The 26653-nt window shown below is 40.3% G+C and overlaps 2 protein-coding genes across 3 annotated transcripts in view; both read left to right on the forward strand.

The window, feature by feature from the left end:
* The window catches only part of LOC148359118 (serine/threonine-protein phosphatase 2A 55 kDa regulatory subunit B beta isoform), a 103214-nt gene extending 87885 nt beyond the window's left edge, over positions 1–15329 (forward strand). For both annotated transcript variants that reach the window (XM_088344220.1, XM_088344221.1), the window contains exons 8-10: positions 2380–2471; positions 6613–6736; positions 12125–15329. In XM_088344220.1, the coding sequence (XP_088200346.1) occupies positions 2380–2471; positions 6613–6736; positions 12125–12280 (372 nt within the window). In that variant the 3' untranslated portion in view covers positions 12281–15329. The remainder of the gene's footprint in view (positions 1–2379; positions 2472–6612; positions 6737–12124) is intronic.
* A 3358-nt stretch (positions 15330–18687) lies between these two features.
* gpr151 (G protein-coupled receptor 151) lies at positions 18688–20398 on the forward strand. The gene has a single exon (XM_088344002.1). The coding sequence runs from the start codon at positions 18784–18786 to the stop codon at positions 20062–20064; it is 1281 nt and encodes a 426-aa protein (XP_088200128.1). The 5' UTR covers positions 18688–18783; the 3' UTR covers positions 20065–20398.
* Positions 20399–26653: the final 6255 nt, after the last annotated feature.

A 26653-nucleotide genomic window follows, 5' to 3' on the forward strand; every position in this document is an offset into this window, starting at 1 on the left:
CGTATCATTTTTCTACATATATTTTTGCCCAGCCTTTCTCAAGGTTTTTAGTTTTTGGGGCTACTTTTAGAAGCAAGATAGTGGACAATCACGTCAGCTCCCTTTAGGCAAGCCTTAAGCATTTATAAAAAATACTATTTGGAATTAGCGTTTATTTAACAGAACATGAGCCTCACCTCAAGGTAACTGACTTAATTGTCCGCCATCTTACCCTAGAACCAAAAACGGCTGGGCAAAAAAATGAAAAGTAAAATGATGCCTTATGATCACTTTGGTCTCAATAGATTGAATTCATCCTTGTGCCTTGTAGCACTCGTTTTCGGTTGCACTAAACAATACAGCCACATCTAGTAGTTAAATATTACAAAGGCAATGGCAATGGTAATGGATTTTTTTTGTGTTTCCGCGCCATATTTACTTTATTGAGCAAAAAGACTAAAAGTGATGCTAGCGATTTAAGCAAAAGGACGAAACCTCACACAGCGCTGGGTCAGACGGGTCACTTCCACTGTGACTGATCAATGGGGATCCATCCTGATCATGATTGATAAGGTGCCTGAAGATTACCGGTTCGATTCTTTTTCCCCCTGCTGCCTGAGCCACCCTCATCTGAAAGGATCTTACCGAATTGAGTAGTTTAGGGACGCTTGGTCGGCTGTTCTCTTGGGAAAAGTGTCAACTTAATTAAAAAAGTTGAAAGTAATACTAAAGTAATAGAAATACAAAAGATAAAACTTGATTTTTTTTCTCACTAATTACAATTATTGACAAAAACCATTTTGACGTAATGTTATCTCATTTTTCTCTTTTAAGTCTTAATTACGTGTTTGCCTTGTTTATCCGTGAGTGCCTTGTCTAATCTAATTGCAGACAATGTTCAACCACGTTGCTGTCAATGACAACAAAGACTGTGCCATCCTTTTCAATTCTACTCTTCTTCCAAAATAAATACAATTACCATAACATCATATTCAATTAGCAGAAAATTATCTCAAGGTCTCAAGACCTTGTATCATGACATGACTTTCTGCCATATAGTTGCTACAGCTACCCTAAAAAAACCTTTAGAAATGACTGGGCAAAAAATTGAGAAGAAAAATTGTGTTTTGGTCACTCTGAGTCTCCATAGTTTGTATTCTTTGTTTTTTGCTCTGTAGCATTCATTTTCAGTTGCACAACACAATACAGTTACATCTACTCATAAAATGTTACACACTGTCCCTGTGAACGGGCATAACAATCTACCATATGCAAGGTACTGCTTATATTTAGTATGCATTCTCTTATTTTACTTGAAATTAACTTGTAATAACCAAGATCTTCTACCATTGGAGTAAAATTTACTCGAAAAGTCTAATGCTTCCTATTTTATAAAAGAGAGAAATTTAAATACTACAGATATAGTAAAATAAAATGAAAACATTCAAATACAGAATACAGTTTAAAATATTGTAAAATAAGAAAAATAATACTAACAGCCAAAGGGACAAACATTTTTTTACTGTATATTATCAAAGCACGCTCACCAACGAAATAGCAATGTAAGAATGTTGACAATATCGCAAAATTGCCGCATTGTCATTTGAAGTACAGTATTAAATATTTTTGAAGGGACATTGTGTATTATTTAGCTCCTCTTAGTAATAAAAAAAAATCTTTATTCGTTAAACACTTAAAGGTCAAGAAACTGGCATTAATTTATGTAACATGAGGCTCACCTAGAGCGGGCTGACACAATTATCCGCTATTTTGCTGCTACAGTTACCCCAAAAAAACAAAAAACTTGTGAAAGGCTGGCCCTAACAATGAGAAAACGGAGCGGTTTGGTGACCTTTCGTCTCCATAAATTGTGTTCCTCCTTGTGCTTTGTCGCACTCGTTTTAAGTCGCATTACACAATGCGGGGACATCTAGTGTTCAAATATTACACAGTGTCGTCTTGAAGGTGGAGTGTGTAGTTTGAGGTGTCCTTAAAAGGGTAACATTTCAGTATTTTCTCCATTAAATACGTGTTAACAATTCCCAACTGTGTTCAAAGAGCCCTCGTGTTTTTTTCTTCATGGCGCCTATCTGCTTTTATCTTACATTTTTCAGGCATCTTCAGGGAACCCCAATCAAGATGAAAAAAGATGGGTTTATTCGATCACGTCTAAGAAATGCACGCAAATCACGTGTTACTCTGCCACCATTTCCTTGCTTAAAGTCACGATTCCAGCTTCAAGTTTTCAAATGCCGCACCCCACCTTTAACAAGAAAAAAACACACAAAAATGCACAAAACCTTTTAAACTAAACTGAGCTAAATGTTTGTCAATGGGAGTAAGAAAATTATTTTTCTGTCGTGTGACAAATTGACAATACAGTTTGTGTTTATTGTCTAGGTTCATGATTACTTACGAGGCAAACTGTGTTCCCTCTATGAAAACGACTGCATCTTTGACAAATTCGAGTGCGTCTGGAATGGATCGGACAGGTGAGTATCTTTTTCCTCTTACAAATTCAATTTATTTGGGGGCTGCTTGGAGTTAGGGTGCAGGTAAAGTGGAGCCACTGAAGATAATCACATTCCACTATTGATAAGTTCATAGTATAGTAGAAGCTTAAAATAAGAAGAGAAGACAGTAATGGATTTTAAACTTGCATGAAGAGTTCTTTTGGATCCCTCAAAAGTCTTAAAAGGCATTGGAGTCATTGATTTAAAAGTAACACTCTTAACTGGCCTTAAAATGTCTTTAATCCAATTATTGAAAGTCTTAAAAATGTAACCACATTAATAAGATATGTATTTGTTTGAAGTCAAAGATTTAGTAGTCCTTTTTCGTGCACCAGAGAGATAAGAGAGGTCTAAAAAATCCAGCTCAACCCAGCCCGAATCCAACCCATTAACTTGATTTTAAGGACCAGGCCCAAAGAAGACCCAAAGTTGCATTCGGCGCCGAGGTATGCCTTCTTCGGTCGAAGTACGTTTGGCGCCGAAACGGAAGTCGGAGATGCAGTTTCGGATTTATCACAGGCTCGGCCCCTCAAATCAAGTGTGCATTTTGGGTGCCGAAATGCAGCGCCGAAATGCACACTTTGGTGCCGAAGTACGCGTGGCACTGAGGTGCAGCGCCGACGTGTGTTACTCAAGTGAAAGTACAGTTACTTCAGTGTAATATCACTCAAGTCAAGTGGAAGTAACAAGTGGTCATCCAAATAATGACTAAAGTAAAAGCAAGTGCATGCTGTTGCTGTGCACTTTATATTTACAGTGGCTTACGAAACTATTTGGCCCCCTTGAACTTTGTGACCTTTTGACACATTTCAGACTTCAAACATCAAGATATAAAACTGCAATTTCTTGTGAAGCATCAACGATAAGTGGGACGCAATCATGAAGTGGAACACACTTTATTGGACATTTTAAACGTTTTCAACAAATAAAAACAAAAAAGTGGGTGTGCAAAATTATTTAGCCCCATTGAGTTAATACTTTGTAGCGCCACCCTTTGCTGCGATTACAGCTGCAAGTTGCTTGGGGTATGTCTCTATCAGTTTTGCACATTGAGAAACTGGTATTTTTGCCCATTCCTCCTTGCCAAACAGCTCGAGCTCAGTGAGGTTGGATCGAAAGCGTTTGTTTTCAGTTCTTTCCACAGATTCTCAATTGGATTGAGGTCTGGACTTTGACATTCTAACACCTATGTTTTTGGTGAACCATTCCATTGTAGCTTTTGCTTTATGTTTTGGATCATTGTCTTGTTGGAAGACAAATCTCCGTCCCAGTCTCAGGTCTTTTGCGGACTCAATCAGGTTTTCTTCCAGAAAGGTCCTGTATTTGGCTTGATCCATCTTCCCATCAATTTTAATTATCTTCCCTGTCCCTGCTGAAGATAAGCAGGCCCAAACCATGATGCTGCCACCACCATGTTTGACTGTGGGGATGGTGTTTTGAGGGTGATGAGCTGTGCTGCTTTTACGCCAAACGTAATGTCTTGCATTGTTGCCAAAAAGTTCGATTTTGGTCCCATCTGACCTTCTCACCGTCTTCCACATGTTTGTTGTGTCTCCCAGGTGGCTTGTGGCAAACTTTAAACGCCACTTTTTTATTGATACGTTTAGGAAACGGCCTTCTTCTCGCCACTCTTCCATAAAGGCCAGATTTGTGCAGTATACGACTGATTGTTGTCCTGGGGACAGATTCTCCCACCTCAGCTGTAGACCTCTGCAGTTCTTCCAAAGTGATCATGGGCCTCTTGGCTGCATCTCTGATCAGTTTTCTCCTTGTAAAAGCTGAAAGTTTAGGGGGACGGCCCAAATTGGTAGATTTGCAGTGGTCTGATACTCCTTCCATTTCAATATTATTGCTTCCGCAGTGCTCCTTGGGATGTTTAAAGTTTGGAAAATCTTTTTGTATCCAAATCCAGCTTTAAACTTCTCCACAACAGTATCACGGACCTGCCTGGTGTGTTCCTCGTTCTTCATGATGCTCTCTGCGCTTTAAACAGACCTCTGAGACTATCACAGTGCAGGTGACTTTATACAGAGACGTGATTAAACACAGGTGTATTCCATTTTTCATCATTAGTCATTTAGATCAACATTGAATCATTCAGAGATCCTTACTGAACTTCTGGAGTTTGCTGCACTGAAAGTAAAGGGGCTGAATAATTTTGCACAGCCACTTTTTCGTTTTTTATTTGTTAAAAAGTTTAAAATGTCCAATAAAGTGTGTTCCACTTCATGATTATGTCCTACTTATTGTTGCAGTTTTATATCTTTATGATTTAAGTCTGAATGTGGCAAAAGGTCACAAAGTTCAAGGGGTCCAAATAGTTTTGCAAGCCACTGTATATAAATAAAACGTTTGGGTTTGGGCCCAAAATCTTACCTCTAATGCATCATAACAAAGTTCTTTAGTATTAGTAGTTATCTGCCAGTTTCGACTGAGGATCCATGGTGTAGTGCAGGGGTCGGGAACCTATGGCTCGCGAGCCATATATGGCTCTTACTATGAGTACGTGTGGCTCAGAAACAAATTTGATTGCATGCAAATTTTCTCCATCTCGTCCAAAACATGAGCTACTAATCCTGTTCAGATACATGCAGAGCCAAACCAAAGCTAACAGTGTGGCAGTACTTTGCAGTATATATAGGGCACGTTTTTCACTACAATTTACAGTCAAGGTGTCACAAAAAAAAAAAAAAAAAACTCGTTCTGGCTGTACAACGCTAAATAATCCGTTATATAAAACATCACTATATTATCTGTATTCAGTGTTCAGATACCTTATGATGAATCCACAGAACAAACTGTAAATCCGCCAAAACACCAGAAGAGAACTTAAAGTTTTTTGATTGGGTGAGTGGGAGGGATGGGTGGAGCTATGCAAAAAGTGCAAGCACTCCCTCCCATCTCTCGCCCTACGCCGTCTGCGCCATAGATAAGAACATCAGGCTCCCTGTTTGCAGAATGTTGTGACGTTTTTACAAAATAACTGCTTACATCTGGTTTTGAAACCAATATGTATGAAAAAAAGGGTCAAAATTAGTTTAACTGATCTTGAGTAATTGCAAGAAAGAGACAAGTTTAAAGTGGTATGTTTGTTGATTTTGGGACACGGGCTCTGGCATTATTCTCTTTTCATAATTTTTATCAAATCATCAAAAATAAATGTGCTGAAGACTAAGCTTTTGTCTGGGGCGCGAGTTTAGCAATTTAGTAAATTTGTCTCATAATATATGGTGTGGCTCTTTCCCAAAATAAAATTGATATATTTTGCTTTTATGGCTCTTTGAGTCAAAAAGGTTCCCGACCCCTGGTGTAGTGTAAATATCCTTTTCATTTATTGTTTGATCTGTCTAAAACTTTGAAGAGTGCTATATTTTTCAAATGGAAAATTCTTCAACTGGTCCCAAATATGATTTGAAAAAATGAAAATAAAAACTTGTTTAAATGTGCCCCTATTCATGTGGAGTTTTGTTAGTTTTAATTGTTTTTTTTCGACCCGGTCTTAAAATTTTTTTCAAAAGACATTAAACAAGTCTTTTAAGGTCTCGAATTATGAGCTTTAGTAACCCTGTAAGAGGAGGGAATCCAACAGTAAGAATAAGAAATTCCAACTTGTCCTAAAAGCCTTCCCCTGAGCCCTTTCTTTTTATTAAATCCCCTAGGTTACAAGAGCAGATCAGCCCCAAAGGGAGCTGTAATAGTCAAAACAAAGAATTGGCATCCTATGCAGTCCTTTGCAGGTGCCTGACATTAAAAACAGAATTATCATCCTTTCTCAAAAAATTAGATTTAAAGATAAAAAGTAACTATAAGTAACTATAAGTACAGTACGTGTAAGGAATAAGTATTAAGAATTACCAAGAAAATAGACTAAGAGAGAGAGAGAGAGAGAGAGAGAGAGAGAGAGAGAGAGAGAGAGAGAGAGAGAGAGAGAGAGAGAGAGAGAGAGAGAGAGAGAGAGAGAGAGAGAGAGAGAAGGAAAGTAATATAGGCTTTGTTCACATCAAATAGATATACTGTATTTCAGACTGCAGCGGATTTTTCTCTTATACTTCTCTGGGTGTTGTGTGCGGGCCTCACACTTGATACCTGGCCTCTAATGCTTATCTCCCTCCTGACCCAGCGTCATAATGACCGGCTCCTACAACAACTTCTTCCGAATGTTTGACCGCAACACCAAACGGGACGTCACATTGGAGGCATCCAGAGAGAACAGCAAGCCCAGAGCCATTCTAAAGCCTCGCAAGGTATGACCCTCCCCTCACACCTACTCTAATGTGCATTACCATCACCAGCATCACCAGTGTTGGGCGTGTTACTAAAAAAAGGTCATTATTTACGGTTAATAATTACTTCATTTAAAACCTAATTCAGTCCCAACCCCTAGATTACTAAATCCAAAAGTAGCACGTTACTCTGAAAGTTAACATGAATTTAGGGATTGACTGATATGGGTTTTTCAGGGCCGATGCCTATACCGTTACCAATTATTAGTATTAAGAGGAGGGTTATGCCCGATATTCATTGGCTGTAGAAGCTTAAAAAAAAATATGACAAAAATGTTATGATAAGAGCTCATCACTTCCACTTTAGCTCTCTTTTTATGCTCTCTCTCAATCACAAACACACAAGCTTGATTGACAAACTTAAGTTATGACAAGGGCTAACCTTTTAGTTTTCACCTGAATGCACCTCACTAAAAAAAGGTTACTATACGTTTTACCCTACCTCATAATCATAAGTACGCATTTCTAACACGGACACAAGCATGTAGGGACGAGTTAGCTGAGCTGCAGCCCTCTCCTGCTTCATTGGCTCTGCCCCCAATCACTTGTCCACTCAGAAGGAGAGGGGTGGGTGGCAGGAGGGAGGAGGAGGGGAAGGAATGAGTAGGAGCAAGAGAGAGAGACTCTCGGCTCCATGAGATTTAATTATCGGCATGTCGAATGAAAAAAAAATGCTGATACCGATATCTTTCAAATTTCCAAATATTGGTGCCAATAATCGGCCCACCGGATAATCTGTCGACCTTTATTCTAGTTACAAATTACCATAATGTATAAACTTGCTTAGAAAACAGCCTCCTGAAACCGCTTTAAAAATAGCAACCTAAAAAAAGAAATAGAAAAAAGCGCGTATACCAATCTGTGGAAGCAGTGCAATCTTGATGGCTGCAAATGATCTCTTAGCCGAGACACTATATCCATCTTGTCTCAGGGCTTCAAACCAACATCTTCTTCTACATTTCTGCTTACTGTCCAAAGCGTTTTTATTTCTCCAAGCAAGGTGTATTGCAAAAAAATTTTTTACAAATAAAAACATCAAATATCGACACACTTTTGTCGTAGATTATGTGATCACTTATGCCCCATTGATTTAATTGTTCCTTGAAACCCACACCCCCTCTGCATGTGTTGCCTACTATTCAGTGCTTGTGTAACACAACCAAACATGCGCATATAATTGAACCCTTGATTTCAGTATTTTATTTTATAGTTGTATATTCATCATAGAAGCGAGCATATACGGTAGGGAGAATATCTCCATGAGGAGAAGATCAGTGCCCTTGTACTCTGTGCTTGAGAGGCACTGTAACTGTATTCAGTTGTACTTTGTAGGTAAACATAAATATGCCCACTGTTATCAATTGTTGTGATCAGTGTTGTGTTGCTGGTATATTCAGGGTCTTATCTACTTCGACGGCAAAGAACGGTTAAAGGTCAGAAAACATTGTGATTCGTGATTTGCTTTTAAAAGTAGCGGAGTAACACACCGTGTTGTAATGACAGTTCAGTTCCAAAATTGAGTTAGTAACGCATTGCATTAGTCTTTTCCAATCCAATCCAGTAATGTAGATTTTTATTAAAACATTTTCTCTTAAATATTCTATCAGAGCATAAAGATGTTCTACATTATTGTGTAATGCTTTCAATTCTCCAATTAGTTCTTATCTTTGGACATTATATTGTGTTCTTTGGTCTAAATACACTATTATTCCTTCAAGCAGCAGGCTGAACCCAGTAGAAAATGACATACAAGATTGAATATATTTGATCTCTAGACCAGAACCCGAGAAATCCTCAAACAATGCCAAACCCTTACAATTTCAGCGAGCTTCATATTGCACAACCTGACTGCTTTCAAAAGAAAAATCGATCCACAAATGTTTTTAGTGGGTGGAGCCACTGGGGGTAAAGGGCAGTTTAGTCGGTCGGGCCTGGTGCTGAGTCTTTACCAATGTTTGGCACGTTACTTTAAAAAAGTGATTAGTTATAGTTACTCACTACTTTCTCCAACACTTATCTGAGTTAACAACTAAATTACTCTATAGTAAAAGTAAGTTATTTTAAGAATAAGTTGTTGTATGTCACATAATTTGACATTTTCTGAGCATTATTCACGTCAGTTGAATAGAGAAGAACAGACAGGTAGTTGTATTATGGAACTTTGTAATAATTATTGCCTCTCACCAGCAACAGATTTATCCCCCACTTGAAGTGCAACAAAAATACAATATAATAAAATAACAATCAGCGTTAAACAATATAGAGTGAGTTTTACTCTTTATAATAAATTACAATGTATAGTCAGCGTATGCTCAAGTAGACATGTAGTACTGTACTTCAAGTATTTCCACACAACAAAAGTAAACAAAAGTAAACATATAAGAAGTGTGTTTAACACTTCAGCGTAAAATAAAGACACTGGTCAAGTAGAAATAGGCAATTGCACTTCACAACATAAGTCAACCATAAAACAGTAAATAGTGACTATCCAATCCCTCTTCATATGTTATGTGCTTAATAACATAAGAACTACATTACCTATAATACCACATTTTTGCACGGTTTGTCCCCTAATGTTTACAGTTGTATATTATGGTTTACTTGCCAGTAACACGAATGTGAACACCCCTGTCCAGGCCAATACGCCTCGTTTCAATTCATTCAAAGTAACACCCCGCTTTTGACCGTCAGTAATGTTGTAACGAGGGGAAAACATAAGTAATAAGATTACCCCGTTACTGAAAAAATAACGCTGTTACCTAATGGCGTTTTTTTATAACGGTGTTATTCCCCACACTAGTCACATTAAAAAAAAGTAATTACGTTCCAGTAACGTTTTCCTTTGGAATGCATTACTCCCAACACACGGTAAATTTGCATGTCTCTTATTCGCCTGCCCTTTTGTTGATGGTGTTGCAGGCAGACTGAGGGTTGTATGTTATATAATGAGCAAAGAAATAACAATTATCAATCAGAGGACACATAATTAAGGATCTGCTTTTAATGAGTAGCGGAGAAACGCATGCAGAGACAGTACTCGTTACAGAGAAAAGTAATTCAGTTCCAGGAATGCGTTCCTTTCTAACAGGTTAGTCCCAACACTGAAAGTGAATGATGTAGGAGTATTCAGGAGGCAAAGAACAGTGCAATTCATGATCCGCACAAAAGATGTAGCTAAATTCACACTATAATGTACCATGTAGTAACAACAATAGAGTAACAGCATTTTACGCACTATGAAGCGCACCCAATTATAAGGATTACTCCTGAAAATAGTATTTTCGTCATGTATGTTTCCTACGAAATCACACCAGACAATCAGGCTCATGAATTTGAGATTACAGTAAGAGCTACAGTGTTTATTACGGCATATACCGTATTTTCACGACCATAGGGTGCAATGTGTTAAAAGGCGCAGTCTCTGTACCTGGTTCTATTTCTGTATTTAACACATACACAGGGCGTACCACATGATAGTGTGCAGGTGCCCTCTTCTGTGGCTGCCTTACAACAGCACAGACCAGCACACAACTGTGTGTATTTAGAAATACAGCAACAGCAAAACAGAGTTTGGTTGTGATTTATTCGAGTATTGATTACTAGGTAAAACAACAGATAAAACAACATTTTAAAAAAGAGAACCGTAGCTGTATGCACAACAGGGTCTGAAAAGTCTTTTTTACTCTTGTAATTTGCTTGATAATTCACTGCTCAAGTCTTTCCCTCCAAATGGGGCCTCCTCACCTTATTTCCGCTGTAGCTCAGTTCTTCAGCTTTCTTCACTTGCGAACCATCGATTCATTTATCTTCACTTCTCTCATGACTGCTCAGTTTCTACGTGTTAGAAATCAACACACATGGTGGACGGAAACACTGAAATCATTTAAGAGAGGGGAAATTTAATTAATAGTTAGGGGGACAATTCTGTTCAGCCTCCGGTAGCACAATAACTTTTAAATTTCTAATTACGCTACGGTGTTAGCATCCATTAGTACTCCCGCAAACAATGAGGGCATTGATGTAACATCAGGTGTTCTCTTATTCACAAACAGGACACTCTTTGCGTTTACTCAGGAGACGCACAGAAGTCACGGAAGATCGTATACAAGTCGCATTTAGTTGAAAATGTGAACAATCTCACAAAAACATCAGATTTCACCCCAAAATCAGAGTTGAGCATTAAGCTCTGCAGGGTCTACCTAGCCTTATATACATGCCCACACCTCACCTATGAGTTGTGATGCCCGCACTCATGGTGTCTTCAGCTATGACCACCATCTTACAACACACACAGGGGGCACTGCACAATAAGAAGATCCTGCACACCACCTGGGACCCACATGTAACCGTTAAATAACGCAGTTACATAACAGTATTATTTTTTGAGTGACGTGGTAATCTAACTGTTTTTCCTGCCATTACAACGCGTTACCGTTACAGACGTTCAGAAGCAGTGCGTTACTTTAAATACATTGAGACGAGGCATATTGTAAACCATATCATACAACTGTAAACATTAGGGGACACACCACACATGCTCAGTTACAATGTGGCATTATGGGTAATGTAGTTCCTATGTTATCAAGCACTGTTGACCTTTATCGTGAGCAAAATATTTGAAGTGTAGCCTATTTCTACTTGACCAATGCCTTAGGTTGTGAGTTGTATTTATTTTACATTGCACACTGTAAAACACACTTTACATTGTTGAACTGTTTACTTTTGTTGTGTGAAAATACTTGAAGCAAAGTAGCAGTTCGTTGTCTGACTAGAGATTGGGATCTATTCTAAAGAGTGAAACTCACTTTACAATTTTTTGTTTCACAGTTGCATTTTTTTGTGAACATAAGACTTACAAAAAAGTACAGCCGGCTTTGTCTACTTGACCAGTTGTCTCAGGTTTTGAGAGTTAGGTTTGATTTGATAAACTCATCTTAGATTGTTCACTGCTTATTGTTATTTTATTACATTGTTTACTGTTTATTTTTGTTGCACTTAAAGTGTGGCATAAATCTGTTGCTGGTGAGGTGCAATTATATTACCAGGTTCTATAACACAACTACCTGTCTGTTCTTCTCCATTCAACTGACTCGAATACTGCTCGGAAAATTCTTTGACATACAACAACTTCTTTTTAAGGAACGAAAATAGTTACTTTCCCCGGCAACTTGCTACTTTTACTATAGAATAATACGTTTCTAACTGCAACTTTTGGAAAAAGTAGTGAGTAACTTTAATGAATGATTGCGTTCTAGGAACATGTTCCAATGTAACGCGTTAGTCCCACCACTGGTCCCCTCATACCAACTCAAATTTGCTTAAGTCATCCTCACTTGTGCTGCTCGGCAGGTGTGTGTGGGCGGCAAGCGCAGGAAGGATGAGATCAGCGTGGACAGCTTAGACTTCAGCAAGAAGATCCTGCACACCACCTGGCACCCGCACGAGAACATCATCGCCGTGGCAGCCACCAACAACCTTTACATCTTCCAAGACAAAGTCAACTAAAACCCTGCATTCTCGTGCAAAGCAGTCCAGCATCCGTGGGTCTCTGCTGCTCCAACTTGCATTGTGAATAGACTGTTTTCCAGGTTCTGGACGTACCGATCGGTCATCATGAGGGACGTGACACAGGTTTTCCGATTATTTAATTTATTTAGCCTTGGGCACCTAAAGGAAATCCTGCAAACAAGATTCCAGCTGCATGGGAAAAAATATGTAGCAAGACTCTGGAGACAAAAGGGGGAGAACGCAACGAACATTTGCTGCCTTGTTGGTATGTAGCAAGAGCGCTCCCTGTTCGTCAGTCTGCTGTGGTGCAAGTGAGGCATCATTTGGGATGGTACAATCTGATGTTACAAACTCAAGCAGCAGAAAAAGAAAAGAAAAAAAACAGTTTTCTGCCTGTGATCACTATTTTTACTTTCATCTGTGACGCAAATGATGCTCTTTTAAATGTCTTTCTTGCATACAAGTCCATGAGTGTATTTGGCTAACGTGGTGCCTTTTTGGGGGGTATGTTGGGGTTCAGTATGGTGATGAGTCCGCAATGTAAATGTCTCTTATTTTGTTTGATTTCCAATCTGTCTCTTGTGAAAGAAAACTGTTTGAACTCATCCATGCCCATGACGGATATAGACGTCAAAGATACCAGGGCTGGCAGTGAATGAGTTAAGGCGGACTTATTCCGCTTTAATATACCAACGTGTACACCGGGGGTGGGCAAACTTTTTGGGAGATGGCGTGAAGTGAGCAAAAAGCAAATGTCAAGAAGACCAGGCGGGGAAAAAAACGATTTTATTTTGGGTATTTACAGATTCATTCTCGAATACGATTCATCAGCGATACTAAAAGATGATGTAGACCTATCCAATTCTTCATGTTTCCTGTATTTATTTTATTTATATATTGTCGCTGCTATTTCCGTTGTCATATCTCCGTTTTATTCAGTTTTTTTTCCATTGCAAACATTCCATAAAGGCAAAACAAAGTCATGTTTAAAAAAAAAAGATACATTTGTTTTTAGAATAGCAGCGAAGATTTGCATTTATGAATATATAAAAAGGAAGACAACTACATGCACAATTTATATTTCATTTTTTGTCCGTAAATAGACAATTTGATTAAACTGCTTTTGAAACACGCAGAATTAACGCAAAAGAATACACATGTCACTTTTAAACTACTACATTTTATAACAACAGTGGCACCAAATGACACAAAGTAAGTTTTTATTTTTTATTTTTACGATTTAATACGTGTTAAGTTAAAAGTTTGGTGGACACTCAAAGTAAGGACATAAGACATCTATGGATTTCAAGCTTGCAAGGAGAACAGGAGAGTGAGCCCAGACTTCAGAAAAAGGAATTCCAACCTGTTCTAAAGCCCCACCTCTAGGTCCTTTCGTTTTATTAAATCTCCTCGGTCAAAAAAGGGTGTCGGAATTAAAGAACAGAACATAACTGACAATTATGTAAACAGTGCACAATAGTCAAAATAATGAACTGGCATCCTATGCAATTTCCTATTCAGGCATCCAATATTACAAACAGAAAAAAACATATTAATACATATTACTATTATTTTACATTTAGCAGCTGGAATCCTTACGACTACATGTGCCCCCCGGGCCGTAGTTTGCTCACCCCTGATCTGAGTACACCAACAAGATTCCTCTTTAGAGGTGACGTGGGAAAGCCACCATTGACTTTTTTTTTTCTCGAAAACAAAAGCACAGATTTGGTAAAATGTATAAAACAACAGTTTGATCAGACATAATGTGCAGCGCATACAGAGAGTTGACCAAATAACATTTCTGATCTTGTCAAAAAAAAAAAATATATAGCACACATGTCAAACCCCAGTTTTTGTAAGATAAGGCTGTTTGTGGAGCCTGCGTTTTTAAATTTGTAAGACTTCAAGGAGAAAACACGTGGCTGGAATTTACAATTTAGTTCTGTTGCATGACGCGATGGACTGATGCTGAGGAAATTCTCACAATTGAACTGCTACAGATCAAAGTGTGAGGTCTTATTTTTTTTTAAGTGCAGGGGTCGGGAACTTACGGCTCATGAGCCATATACGTCTCTTTCATGCGTACTTATGGCTCAGAAATACAATTAAACTTATGCAAATCTCACCTGTACGGTTCAAATTCTCACAAGTGCTGATATAATCGGTCCAGTATATGAACAGCATACTCCCCACTACAGTTTACAGTCAAGGTGTCACACCAACAGACCCTATTTTGGCTGTACATCGCTAAGGAATCTTTTATATGTAAGCTCATTAAATAATTTAAGTCAAAAACCCACAAAAAAACTGTAAACAACCAGAAATGATTGGGTTAGCAGAGGGTGTGGGCGAAGCTATGCACACAGCGCACTTCTCTGCCCAGCATCGTCTGCACCAAAACTAAATACGCCAGTATCCTCATTCACAATATGTTGTGACATTTTTACCAAAAAACTGCTTGCACTTTGTTTTGACAAGTGAAAATTTGTATATTTGTTGATACAGGCTCTGGTACTATTCTTATGTCATAGATTTTATAAAACAGTTAACGTCTCACAATAAAATTAAATGAGCTGAAAATTATTATTTTGTCTGGAGAGCGGCTTTGGCGGTTTTGTTGAAATTTGTCTTAACATATATGGTACGGCTCTCTCAAAACAAAAACGAAATAATTTGCTATTATGGCTCTTTGGGTCAAACAGGTTCCCGACCCCTGCTTCAGTGTTGTTATTTTCTCTTGGATTGTATGTCCATGCTCATTGGTGGAATGTGGTCTGATGTTGCAGGTTGTTCTTTAGCACCTGTCTATGATTTTGTGTTAAGAGCCAGCATCCACTGAGCTAAGCACTCATTAAAAGGTCTACGCTAACTCTGTCAAATCAGGGAATTCTTACTGTACATACGCTCCCTTTCAACAGTATCACCTTGATTTGTGAAACTTTTATAGTTCAGAATGTAATAATATGAATGACCATGCAGTCTTTATGCGTATTGGGGTTTTCTTTGGAAAAAAAGGAATAAAAGACGTGCAAGTACAAATAAAGACTGTGATTCTGATTCTATTTAGCAGCAGTATCCCATAGCATTATTAGAGTAAGTGCGCCCTCCCGTGGACAGAACGAAATATTTGGATTACAGTGATCATCTGTAAAGTAGAAACCTTGAATATTTTATTTTTAAAAATTATTATACAATTAAATACTCTATTATACACTCTGGTATTTGTTTAGCTAATAAAAGTACTGTACAAACGTTGTTAATTTGTTTACACATAACTTCTCAACTGTCAAATAATAATAATTACGGATATTGTTTAGCCAATCAGAGTACAGAAAATGCATCGTGCAAATAAGTGAAATAGCGAAACAGCCTTGCACCGAGAGATTACTGAAACGCCATAGATGATTATGAGGATTTTATAGAAAATCTCTTCGACAAAACGATAAATGACCATATGAAATGATCTGCATTTATTTAGCGCTTTTCAAGTCAATGACAACCCAGAGCGCTTTACATTGTGCTTCACATTTCCCAATAGCAGCCGTGATCTGTGCAGCCATGCAAGGCGCTAACTTGCTTATTGGGGGTTCAGTGTCTTACCCAAGGAGACTTTGACATGACACACGGACAAGCCGGGATTCGACCTGGGATCCTTTAATACTAAAACGATCGCTCTACCTCCTGAACTACTGCCGCTATATAAAGGCGGATTATTTAAATGACTATATATTGTCTGCCTTTCACATTTGATTGTTCTCTTATAGAAAACAACAAAGCATTAACAAAATTACCTAAAATAGTGACCTTTTTGAGAATTTTGATCCCATGTATGAAGCTCAAAATGATCATTTATTCGCTTAACGTTTCTGTAAAATTTGCCTCAAATCCCAATCCAAGACGTACCCAAAGTGAACTTTAAATGCATGGGGGAGCAGCTATTATTACCCTAAACATTTTGCACAGCACTTCTAGCAACATCTTACATCCGGCTTTCTCATTAAAAACAATAGACAGTCGGCTCCATTTCACTCCCCTTTCCCCCCCTCTTGTGATTGGTCAATATGCATGTTTTCCATCGATTCTGTATTGTTGACTTTACAATTGTTGAGTATGTTGTGACATTTAAACTTGTTTTGTATTCTAGCTTTACGTTTTTTTTTTTTTTTGATATATTCATTTATATTTCCAGTGTTTCTTAGGAATATACATTCTTCCATTATCTGTACCGCTTACCCTCGGTAGGGTCGCAAGGGTGCTGGAGCCCATCCCAGCTATCTTCGGGCAGGGGGAAGAGGACTCCCTCAAAGTGGCAGAGCACACAGGAACAGACAATTCACTCGCACCTAGGGACAATTTGGACCTGCCAATTAATCTGACATGCATGTTTTTGGAATGTGGTAAGAAACCGGGGTGCCCGGAGGAAACCCACGCAGGCACAGGGAGAACATGCAAAATCAGCCGCCGTGCCCAGGATTTTTTTTTTCTAAAAATGAAAAAAAAAGCCAATCGGGAAACAAATTCATTTAAAAAAAAAAGGTTTATTCTGGTCTTTCGAAGTTTTTGTTGTTGTTGAACTGTAAAGACAATATTTTAAATTCATATTTTGTTTTGTCTCACAGGGTTTCCAGTTTCTTGCCTTTGAAGTTGCTTGATGAAAAAAAGGTTCAAAGTTCAAACGAGAGTAAAAAAATGCTATTATACATTTGTAAAATATAATAATAATAATAATAATAATTTCCTTGTATTGTCATTCTGTGTAACAATGTACACAGAACGAAATGTCGATTGCATCTGACCCGATGCAGCCGCAGCCAAGAGAGGGCGCCGCCGACCACTTTTTAAGTCTTAGGAATGACTCGGCCGGGGCGCGAACCCGAACCTCCCAGTCTCAAAGCGGGCGCCTTACCATCTAGGCTACTGAGCTGGTGTACCGCTTATCCTCAATAGGGTCGCGGGGGTGCTGGAGCCCATCCCAGCCATCTTCGGGCAGTGGGCAGGGGACACCCTGAACTGGTTGCCAGGCAGTCGCAAGGCACACAGGGACAGACAACTCACTCGCTCATCCACACCTAGGGACAATTTTGACCGGCCAATTAACCTGACATGCATGTTTTTTGTAAAATAGTATATAGTATATATTTTTCTTCTTCTTTTCCCTGCTTTTTTATTTTTTATAAATGTTTCATTTGTTTCTTCTTTAATCTTCTTTTGTTTTGTTTTTTCCCTACTATTACTTCTTTTTTGCTTTTTCCTTCTTTTGATCTTTATTTCCCCTTTTCTTTTGCTCTTATTTCTTTTCTTTTTCGAAGCTTTTGCTGTTTGTTTTTTCCCTCTTTCTTTGTTTTCCTGCATTTTTCCCTTTCTTTCTGATCCCTTTTTATTTTTCCTTCTGTTGTTGCTTTTTTAAAAATTTTGTGAGTTTTTTTCAGTATTTGTGTGCACACTTTTACATGATCATGGGAGCCTAAAGAGCCGACTTTTTTAATAAGCCGAGGAAAAAGAGCCATTAGAGCCGTTTCTTCGAAAAAGAGACGTACAGTAATTCATTTTACGACAACAGACGGATGCATTTCCATTGTGCAATATTTTGAAATTCTAAAGCAATACCTCCAAATCCCAACATAACGGTTATTCTTATTATTACATTTGTTGAATGAGAATTTACCATACAGTTAAATTCCGTTTTTTGATTGTTAAACGGCCGCTAGAGGGCAGCTGATACTTGTACGGCAAGGCTATCCATTAAGAGCAGCTGAGTAGCTCGCGGACTGTTTTTTAAAGGCGCTCACCAGTAATGGGTAATAGTGATTTTCAAGGAAAAGTAATTTTAAGCGGCATGAGAAATCCTTGACTTGATCGGGGTGTTTAGTGGTCGAGTGTGCTTTTTTTAACCTTTCACCTCATGATGACAGCCCGATAATAACATTATAACATTGTACTAACATACTTATAAGATAAATTGCCATTTTAGAAATGCATTACAAACTGGTATCCCTTCATGCTAATCAAAAACAAAAAATAAGCTCTCGGGTTCATAAAGGGTGGCGACCCTTGTGGTACGGGCACAGTAAACCGGTTTTACTGATATTTAGTATTTGCACTGATACAGAAGCCTGGTATCTGTAGTGGCCCATTCCTATTAATAACTGTTTTTGCTGTTGTTGTTTATTTTTTCACATTCAATACTCTAATTGAACTAATTTAGCGACAAATGAATCCTCATTTGGGGTTGTCAAGTCCTGCAAGAGGGTCCCCATTACTGTGTGGTCTCCTAATTGGCCCCGTGAGATCCAGATCCGCCTCCTTTTATCAGCGTCGCACCCAAGCTGTCAATCAAACTGCATCTTTATAAATCAGCCAACCGAGCCTCAGTTGCATCTTGGTATTAACACACTGGCAGATAGTCGCTGATAAAAGGAGTGCCATTCATTTCTGGTTTCCTGTCTTCAAATATAGTTGTTTTTGACTTGAATTGCATCTTTAGCGGGGGAGAAGAGATGAACAAAGTGTCTGGGAACAACTCAGCGGTGAGCAACAGCACTCTGACCAAGTGGTCCTTTGACGATGGAGGCTCCTTCCAACATCTGGACCCCGGTGAGTTGAGGGTCCTGGTGCCTGCGGTCCTCAGCGTCATCTGCGTGCTGGGCTTGGCTTGCAACTTGACTGCCATGGCGGTTTTGCTCTGCAACGCTCACAAGGGAAAACTGTCCCTAATCAATTCCTTGATCTTCAACCTGCTTTTTACCGACACCCTGCTGCTGCTCTTTAGTGTACCTTTCCGGGCTGCCTCCTACTCCAAAGCCAGCTGGACCCTGGGCTGGCTGGTGTGCAAAACGTCTGATTGGTTTCTTCATGCCTGCATGGTGGCCAAGAGCTTGTCAGTGGCCGTCATGGCCCAAGCCTGCTACCGCTACGTGTCAAACCCTACAAAGCAGGTGAGCATCCACCTGGGCTCTATTCTGGTAGCGCTATTCTTTATCTGGCTGTCGGCTTGCACCTTCCCTGTCCCCATTTGGCTCTTCGCCAGGCTGCAACAGGGGCTCCACGGGCTCATGTGCGTCCTGCGTGTCCCCCCTGAAGCCCAGGATTTTATGTCTGTGTACACCAAGGCTTACCCACTGGGGGTTTACTGTGCCCCCCTCAGTTTTTCCCTCATCTACTTCTGGAAGGCTTACGGCCAATGCCAGCGCCGTTCCAGTAAGACCCAGAATCTTCGTATGCAGATCCGTTCCAGGAAGCTAACTTTAATGCTTTTCAATCTCACCGTGGCCACGGCTATCTTTTGGCTTCCCCAGTGGGTGGTGTGGATCTGGGAGCGGTACTCGGCGGATGGGGGATCGAGACACCCCGTGTCATCCCCGCCTCTCTTGGCTGCCCTCTTGGCTCGGATGCTTACCCTTTCGCTCTCGCTCATCAACCCTCTCATTGTGCTTGCCCTCTCCGAAGAATTTCGAGAGGGTTACCGCGGACTGTGGCGTCGCCTAACCCTGAGCCAGGAGCCTCCCTCCAAACCGGGACCTCACAATCCTACCTCGCTCCGGTCGCCATGTCCCAGACCTGAAATGTCTGTCCAGCAAAGCACCGAAAGGTGTCGAAAATCATCAAACACCAACGTGGGAAGCATTGAAGATGCCTCGATAGAACGTGTCGACAAAGACGGGCTGGTCTTGCCTGATGTGGAACAGTTCTGGCACGAGAGGGAGTCCGGATCGCACTTGGATGAAAATGACCCGGTCCCGTGGGAGCATCAGGACCACCAGGAGAGATTGAGGGACTGATTTCTGGAGCGTCTTTAGAAATTGTACTACGATTGAATGAGTTGAATTGTCTTTTATTGTCCTTGATAACGACGTCGTGAACATTGTTTTCAATGAGATTAGATATGGAACTCCAGGATAAACACAAAATAAAGTCTTAAAAAAGAAAGCTAAGATTAAGAAAAAAGAATAAAAAAAATGCAAATCAAGAATGTAAGTATAAATAGGCAAAAATGTTTACAGGGTAGTGTTTAAAGACTGGCCTAAGTTGTAAGAATAGTGCAATGAAAAGTGTTGGAAAAACATTTAGCAGCAACAACAGTTCTCAAATAGGTCAATAAATAAGATATGAGTACCGGTAGCCATTTTTCATTGGGCATGATATATATTTTTCACACTTTGCATGCTTATTCAAGGTTGTGATGGCCCTGCGGAAGAAACGGTGATACTGTTACACTTTGTATTAAAGGACATGCAGGGCCTACAAAAGAGAAACAGGTCCAGGAGGTGGCGGCTGGGGTAAGACTTTTTCATACATTCCAACCTTTTGACAACACAAAGCGGTAGATGTTAACGCGGACTTTATATTTATGTGTGAAATGTAATCTCAGACTATTAAGAAAACAAACAACATAAGCGTGATTGAATCCGGAAGTGGCAAAAGAAAATTCTAATGCAATTGTTGGACTGGGTTTATTCACGCAAAAAGACATTGCTTTGGAACAAAGCAGCCGTAGACTGAAATGTGATTCTCGAGTCAGGATTTATTTTTGTTGTTTAAATTTAAAAAAAGGTGTGGATTAAAAAAAAAAGGTAGCTGTTTAAGGGGAATAAAGCGTTAGTCTAACGTGTAAAGCGGTAGCGTTGGTAAGGAAGGTCTTTTATAATGGCTCTGCTGCAGTATCGCAAGCGGAAATTGTCCTCCAGCCCGGGCAGAGAGCAGCCCGTGATTTTTTGGGCACTTAAATGCACTGTGTTTTAATCTTTGTTGAAATAAAATGCATGAATTATAAACAGTTAAGCCCACACACTTTCAAACAATACCTTTTTCTCCAAGGGGTCCTTGTGATTTTCTCAGAAACTCGCTAACATCACTAAGAGAAAAGTACAAAGATCATCCTTAATATTAGTAAAACACAAGTTTTAAAAATGGTTTGTTCCCATCTATTTGCACCCTATTTCCATTTTGGATTTCCATTTAGCTATGATTAATGTTGATTCAATAATAGATGTACTTAAATGTGCTTTGTTTGCGCCAAATGATGTCATTGAAGTGCAGCTTTTTTAACGTGAGTAAAAAGTTAGCTTGCTCTCTTTGATAACGACCGTGGCTAGATTGTTCTGATTTTCAGTGTGCATTACTTTTGGCCTTGTATACATTCGTGATTTCGTTTTTTTGCATTCATGCATGTGTAACCTACCCGTGTTAAAATAAAGTCGTCCCTAACGAGTTTAGCGTATAGGTCAAATATGTCAAATCATAAATCAGCGGATGATCCCCTGCCGTCAACAGTTCATTAACTATATTTTCATAAGGGCATCCACTCGGGTCTCTAATGAGGGCTTTTTCTCTGAACTCAGATAGAGACCGTTCAAAGGACTCTGCCCCCTCATTGATCATTAATGTAGCTGAAATGTCAAGAGCTGTCACTCCAAGACACAAACAGTAACAACCAAAATTGTTTGAGTTCTTCTATTTCCTTTTCAGACAATGCTGCCAGAAAAAATGTTTTCAGCATTGCTCAAAATGTTGGATGGAAAACTTCACCTTTAATATGTCGTCTTTCTACGAATTGGTGACATTTCCCCCTTCATTAATCATTGATGCTGACCTTTCTTTGCTCGAAGCAAGCGAGTGGATGAGAGCAACGCTTAAGTATATATAATCCACTGTCAGTCCCAGGAGGGCGAAACCTAGCCATAAACACAGAGGGCAAGACGAAACTCAATAAATGTTCCCCAACTTTAAACTGTAGGCGTAGAAATTCTGTCTTGCATCGTGGTCAACTCCCGATACTAGACCAAGCATTTGGAGAAAGAAAAAAGGAGCTGAGGATAGCAGTTTAGTTGAACATTTTTATTACAAAGTTAGAAAACAAATCAAAACAGAGTATACTCTGGGCTGACAGGGAGAAGGTCTCCCTCAGAAAAGGCATTGAAAAATGGCCCTCCCCCTGTCTTATAAGAAAGGGGCGTTGATTTTACAAAATGTTACCTAACTAGGGTTAAGAAGTCATATAGACTTTAAAAGTAGTGCAATTACCAACATGCAAAGAAAAAATTATAAAAGTTGACATAATACAAGTGGAAACACAATATAAAAACTGTGATAGCAGCGATCAATAATGAACGTTGACTATTTACAGATTATTGGTGATTTACAGTGCAAATATAGATGACCTGACATGAAAAGAGGTGCAGATGGCACCCAATGCAAAGTATGTCAGTTCAGTGCCGAATTGAGTTAAGTAATGTGGCAGTTTGAGAGAAGAAGCTGTCTCTATAGCAGGTTGAAAGGATGGAAGCCGGGTGGGTAATGTCCTTTATGATGCCTTATGCTCTGTTCAGATATCTGGAATTGTAAATGTCAGTCAAGGAAGGCAGTGGTTTGCCGGTTATCTTAGGTACTGGGTACTGTGACTGTACTCGAATATTTTTTAGCATTTATTTTTCTTTTTTAGAATCAAAGCAAAATATTATATTAGATACCTGTTTCTAAGCATCAAATTTGATATTAAGTTTTGTAATCATTTTGTAGTATTTCTCTAGGAGTACTTTTGTAGTAGTCACAAAAATGGACAGTGGAAACAAAGCTGGCACCCAAAAGCCATTTTATAGTAGTGACATTTACAACTATATATAACGTGATTATATTTTCATCATTTTCATCCAGTGGGCCGCATTCAAACGCCTGACGGGCCGGATGTGGCCCAGAGGCTGCGTTTTGCCCACGCCTGCTTTACCAGCTCAGTAGCCTAGATGGTAAGGCGCCCGCTTTGAGACTGGGAGGTCGGTGGTTCGCGCCCCGGCCGAGTCATTCCTAAGACTTAAAAAGTGGTCGGCGGCGCCCTCTGTTGGCTGCGGCTGCATCGGCTCGCTACAACGGGTCAGGTGCAATCGACATTTCGTTCTGTGTACATTGTTACACAGAATGACAATACAAGGAAATTATTATTATTATTATTATTTATTGTAATTAGGTCGTCTCTTTAGCACGCCCTGGCAGTGAGCCCCTGCTGTGAGAAAAGGCGGGGTTGTCTCATTCCTCAACCAATAATCATCACTTCGAATGGAATCACGGCAGGGAGCAACATATGAACAAGTCGGACTTATTGTGCTTAGCTGTAGCAGTGCTTGCACTTAAAACTGTCTTGTGATGCAAATAAGTGGACATCATTTCTTTTGAGGGCCTTGCCTATGGCGGTCCGATCCTGCTACATGTAGAAATCAATTTATGAATACATAAATACCAGCACGTATCTGCCATATTAACAGAGGTGAGTAGTTACGAGTTACATTTACTACGTTATATTTACCTGAGTAAGTTTGGGGACATTTTGTACTTCTAGGAGTATTTTTAAATCACTATACTTACCTACCTACCCACTGGTCATTCATCTGACAAATAAGACGACTGGGAGGCCTGATGGACTGGCGGACCTTAAGACCATAACGGCTAGGTTGAGCACAAATAACCTGAGCTTGAGGGCCTGGGACAGTGAAGTTGTTGTAGAATAGAAACTTGCATTTGTAGGATAGATTTGCATACATTTGTTCAGGAGACTGGATGACATGTAGGAAGACTTGCTTACAGTTGGGATAAATGTTGCTTACATTTCGGGAAGGTCGGATGAATTAGTATAAACAATCCTCCTTAAGGGAGGACAAGAGATAACGGCAAGGTCACATAAACTGGCATAAACTTAAAAACACTTCCAAATAAGGACAGAACCCTGTGAATGCCGCGTGAAAGGGACGGGCTACACCGTTTACACATGCTGTGTTGAAACTATAAAGACCCTTGCATATCTGAGATTCTCTGAGTTTTCTTGTTGAGATTGTTGCATCAATAAACAAGAGCTCCCTCTCACGCCATTAATTCCTGCATTCTCTGTGAACGCGTATGAGACGGATTCTCGATCATCATCTTCTTCAATAAAGTCTAAACAGTCAGTATCAGGAGCGGCTGTCTCATACGTGTCAGTACCAGGGGAGACAATGTCCAGGGGGTCAGTGTTCAAAGGGGTCTCGTCTGGGAGGACAGTGTCTGGAGGGCCCATACCAAAAGGATCATGTTTTCAGAGCACCGTGTTGGGTTTTCCGCATTGTCAATTGCAGTATGATCAACATCTTGTTCGGGGATGTGCTGACTTCCTTGACTAAATGTATCAACTGTGAGAGAGTCAGACTGGGCGTCAGATCTGCTGTTGAGTGAGTTATCCTCCACCTCTGAATGAACTTGCTCTTCACTTGAGTGTATCAGCCAGTTTACTGTATGGACATCACTGTCTTCGACCGCGTCAGGTAAATCAGGGCATACATCACTTCCATGCATAGCAGCGTCACACCCTGAGTGTTCAGATTCTCTGGCCAGATCACCCTCACAGGGCAAGAAGCTAACAGAGAGCAGCAAATTCCTGTGAACTACCTTCTCTTTGCCCATCAGGCAATCCTTGACTCTATAGACATTGAGATCAGGCTTGACTGATATGACTTCATACGGGGTCGACTCCCACTTATCTGCAACCTTGCGTTTCCCTGGGACACCTCTGTTGGCGATCAACACCCGGTCTCCCACGACGAGGGGTGATCCTTTGGCCCTACGGTTGTACAGCTTGGCATGGCGAGTCTGTTTTCTGAGAGTGTTCCTCCGTACAATCTGAGCAGCTTCATGTAGATCCTTCTTCAGATGGGTTACAAAGTCAGAGTAGCTGACAACAGCATCATTGGCACTAGCATGTTGAAACATGACATCGACAGGGAGACGAGGGATCCTCCCAAACACTAGGTAGAACGGTGCAAACCCTGTTGTCTCATGCTCGTTGTGTTCTTGTAGACCAACAAACTGACTCTGTGGGAGTGCCGTTGACTGATCTTCCTTCTGCAGAAGATTGAAGTAAGCATCCGTTCCCATCACTTGACCCACGCCGCCAGTGGACTGAGCACTGAGGACAGCAGCAACTTCTTCTGATGTCACAGAACCATTTGGTTCTTGTGGAACTGCCCTTTTCAATGACTTGCTGGATACTCTGAACACCTCTTGCACAGTTCTGTTGTTCACCCCGTTGACCTGGTCTAACAGTGAGGTATAGGGCTCGGTAAGAAGGCGATGACCCACACATGACCGTACAAATGGCTCACGGCTCAGAGCGTCGGTTATGATGTTCTCCGGGATGTACTTCAGGTCAAAATTGTATGCAGCTAGCTTCGCTACCCACCGCTGTTCACACGCATCAAGTCTTGGTTTGGTCAAAATGTATGTCAGCGGGTTATTGTCAGTCCAAGTGGTGAAGTATCTTCTTTTCAACCAATGTTTGAATTTATCACATACTGCCCATTTCAAGGCAAGAAATTCGAGCCGGTGTGCAGGGTAGTTGAGCTGGGAGCGAGAGAGCGTTTTACTTGCAAAGGCGACTGGTATGGCTATTTTTCCACCAGGTGGCAGCTGTGACAGAACTGCTCCAATCCCATCGAAGGACGCGTCAACAGCCAGAATAAACGGCGCATCAAAATCTGGGTGGGCCAGAGTGACACTTGTCACGAGGTTGTGTTTCAGTGTTTCAAACGCGTTCTGGCATGCATCGGACCAATCAGCAGGCGTCAGCTTCACTTGACCTTTCCTCACTAGTTTACGGCCTCTCTTGCGCTTATGCTGAGCACCAGATTCAGATGTGAGCCTGAACAGAGGTTTTGCCTTCACAGAACATGCCTCAATGAAGCTTTGGTAATACATCACCATGCCTAGAAAATATCTGATTTTACTAGGGCACGGCGTCCTTCCATCAGACTCCATTAGGTCAGCGACTTGTAGGTTGGTTATGACTCCCACCTTCTCTGGGTCAGTCCGAACTCCATCCTCACTGATGACATGCCCAAGAAACTTCACAGTCCGTCTGAGGAAAAAAACACTTCTTGGGTGCGAGCTTGAGGTTGTGTTCCTTGAGGCGAGTAAACACCATCTGCAGGCATTGGAGTGCAACTTCCTCTGTAGGGGCAAACACCATCAGGTCGTCGAGGTAACATAATAGGCTCATGAAATTCTGATCACCGAATATCGACATCATCATCCTCATAAATGTTGCTGGGCTGTTGCAAAGTCCCTGAGGGAGCCGGTTGTACTCGTGAAGCCAGAAGGGTGATGAGAATGAAGTGTACTTTTTGTCATCAGGTTGCAAGGGGACATTGTAGAAGCCTGATGTCAGGTCCATCGTGGAGAAAAAGGTATTTCCCCCAAGTGCGGCCAAAGCATCAATTATTATCACACCCGTTACACACACACACACACACACACACACACACACACACACACGCACGCACGCACATACATACACACACACACACACACACACACATACATACACACACACACACACACATATATATATATATA

The sequence above is a fragment of the Urocampus carinirostris genome, chromosome 9 (genome assembly GCF_059441175.1).
Source record: "Urocampus carinirostris isolate Australia breed hairy pipefish chromosome 9, RoL_Ucar_1.0, whole genome shotgun sequence".
Lineage (NCBI taxonomy): Eukaryota > Metazoa > Chordata > Actinopteri > Syngnathiformes > Syngnathidae > Urocampus > Urocampus carinirostris.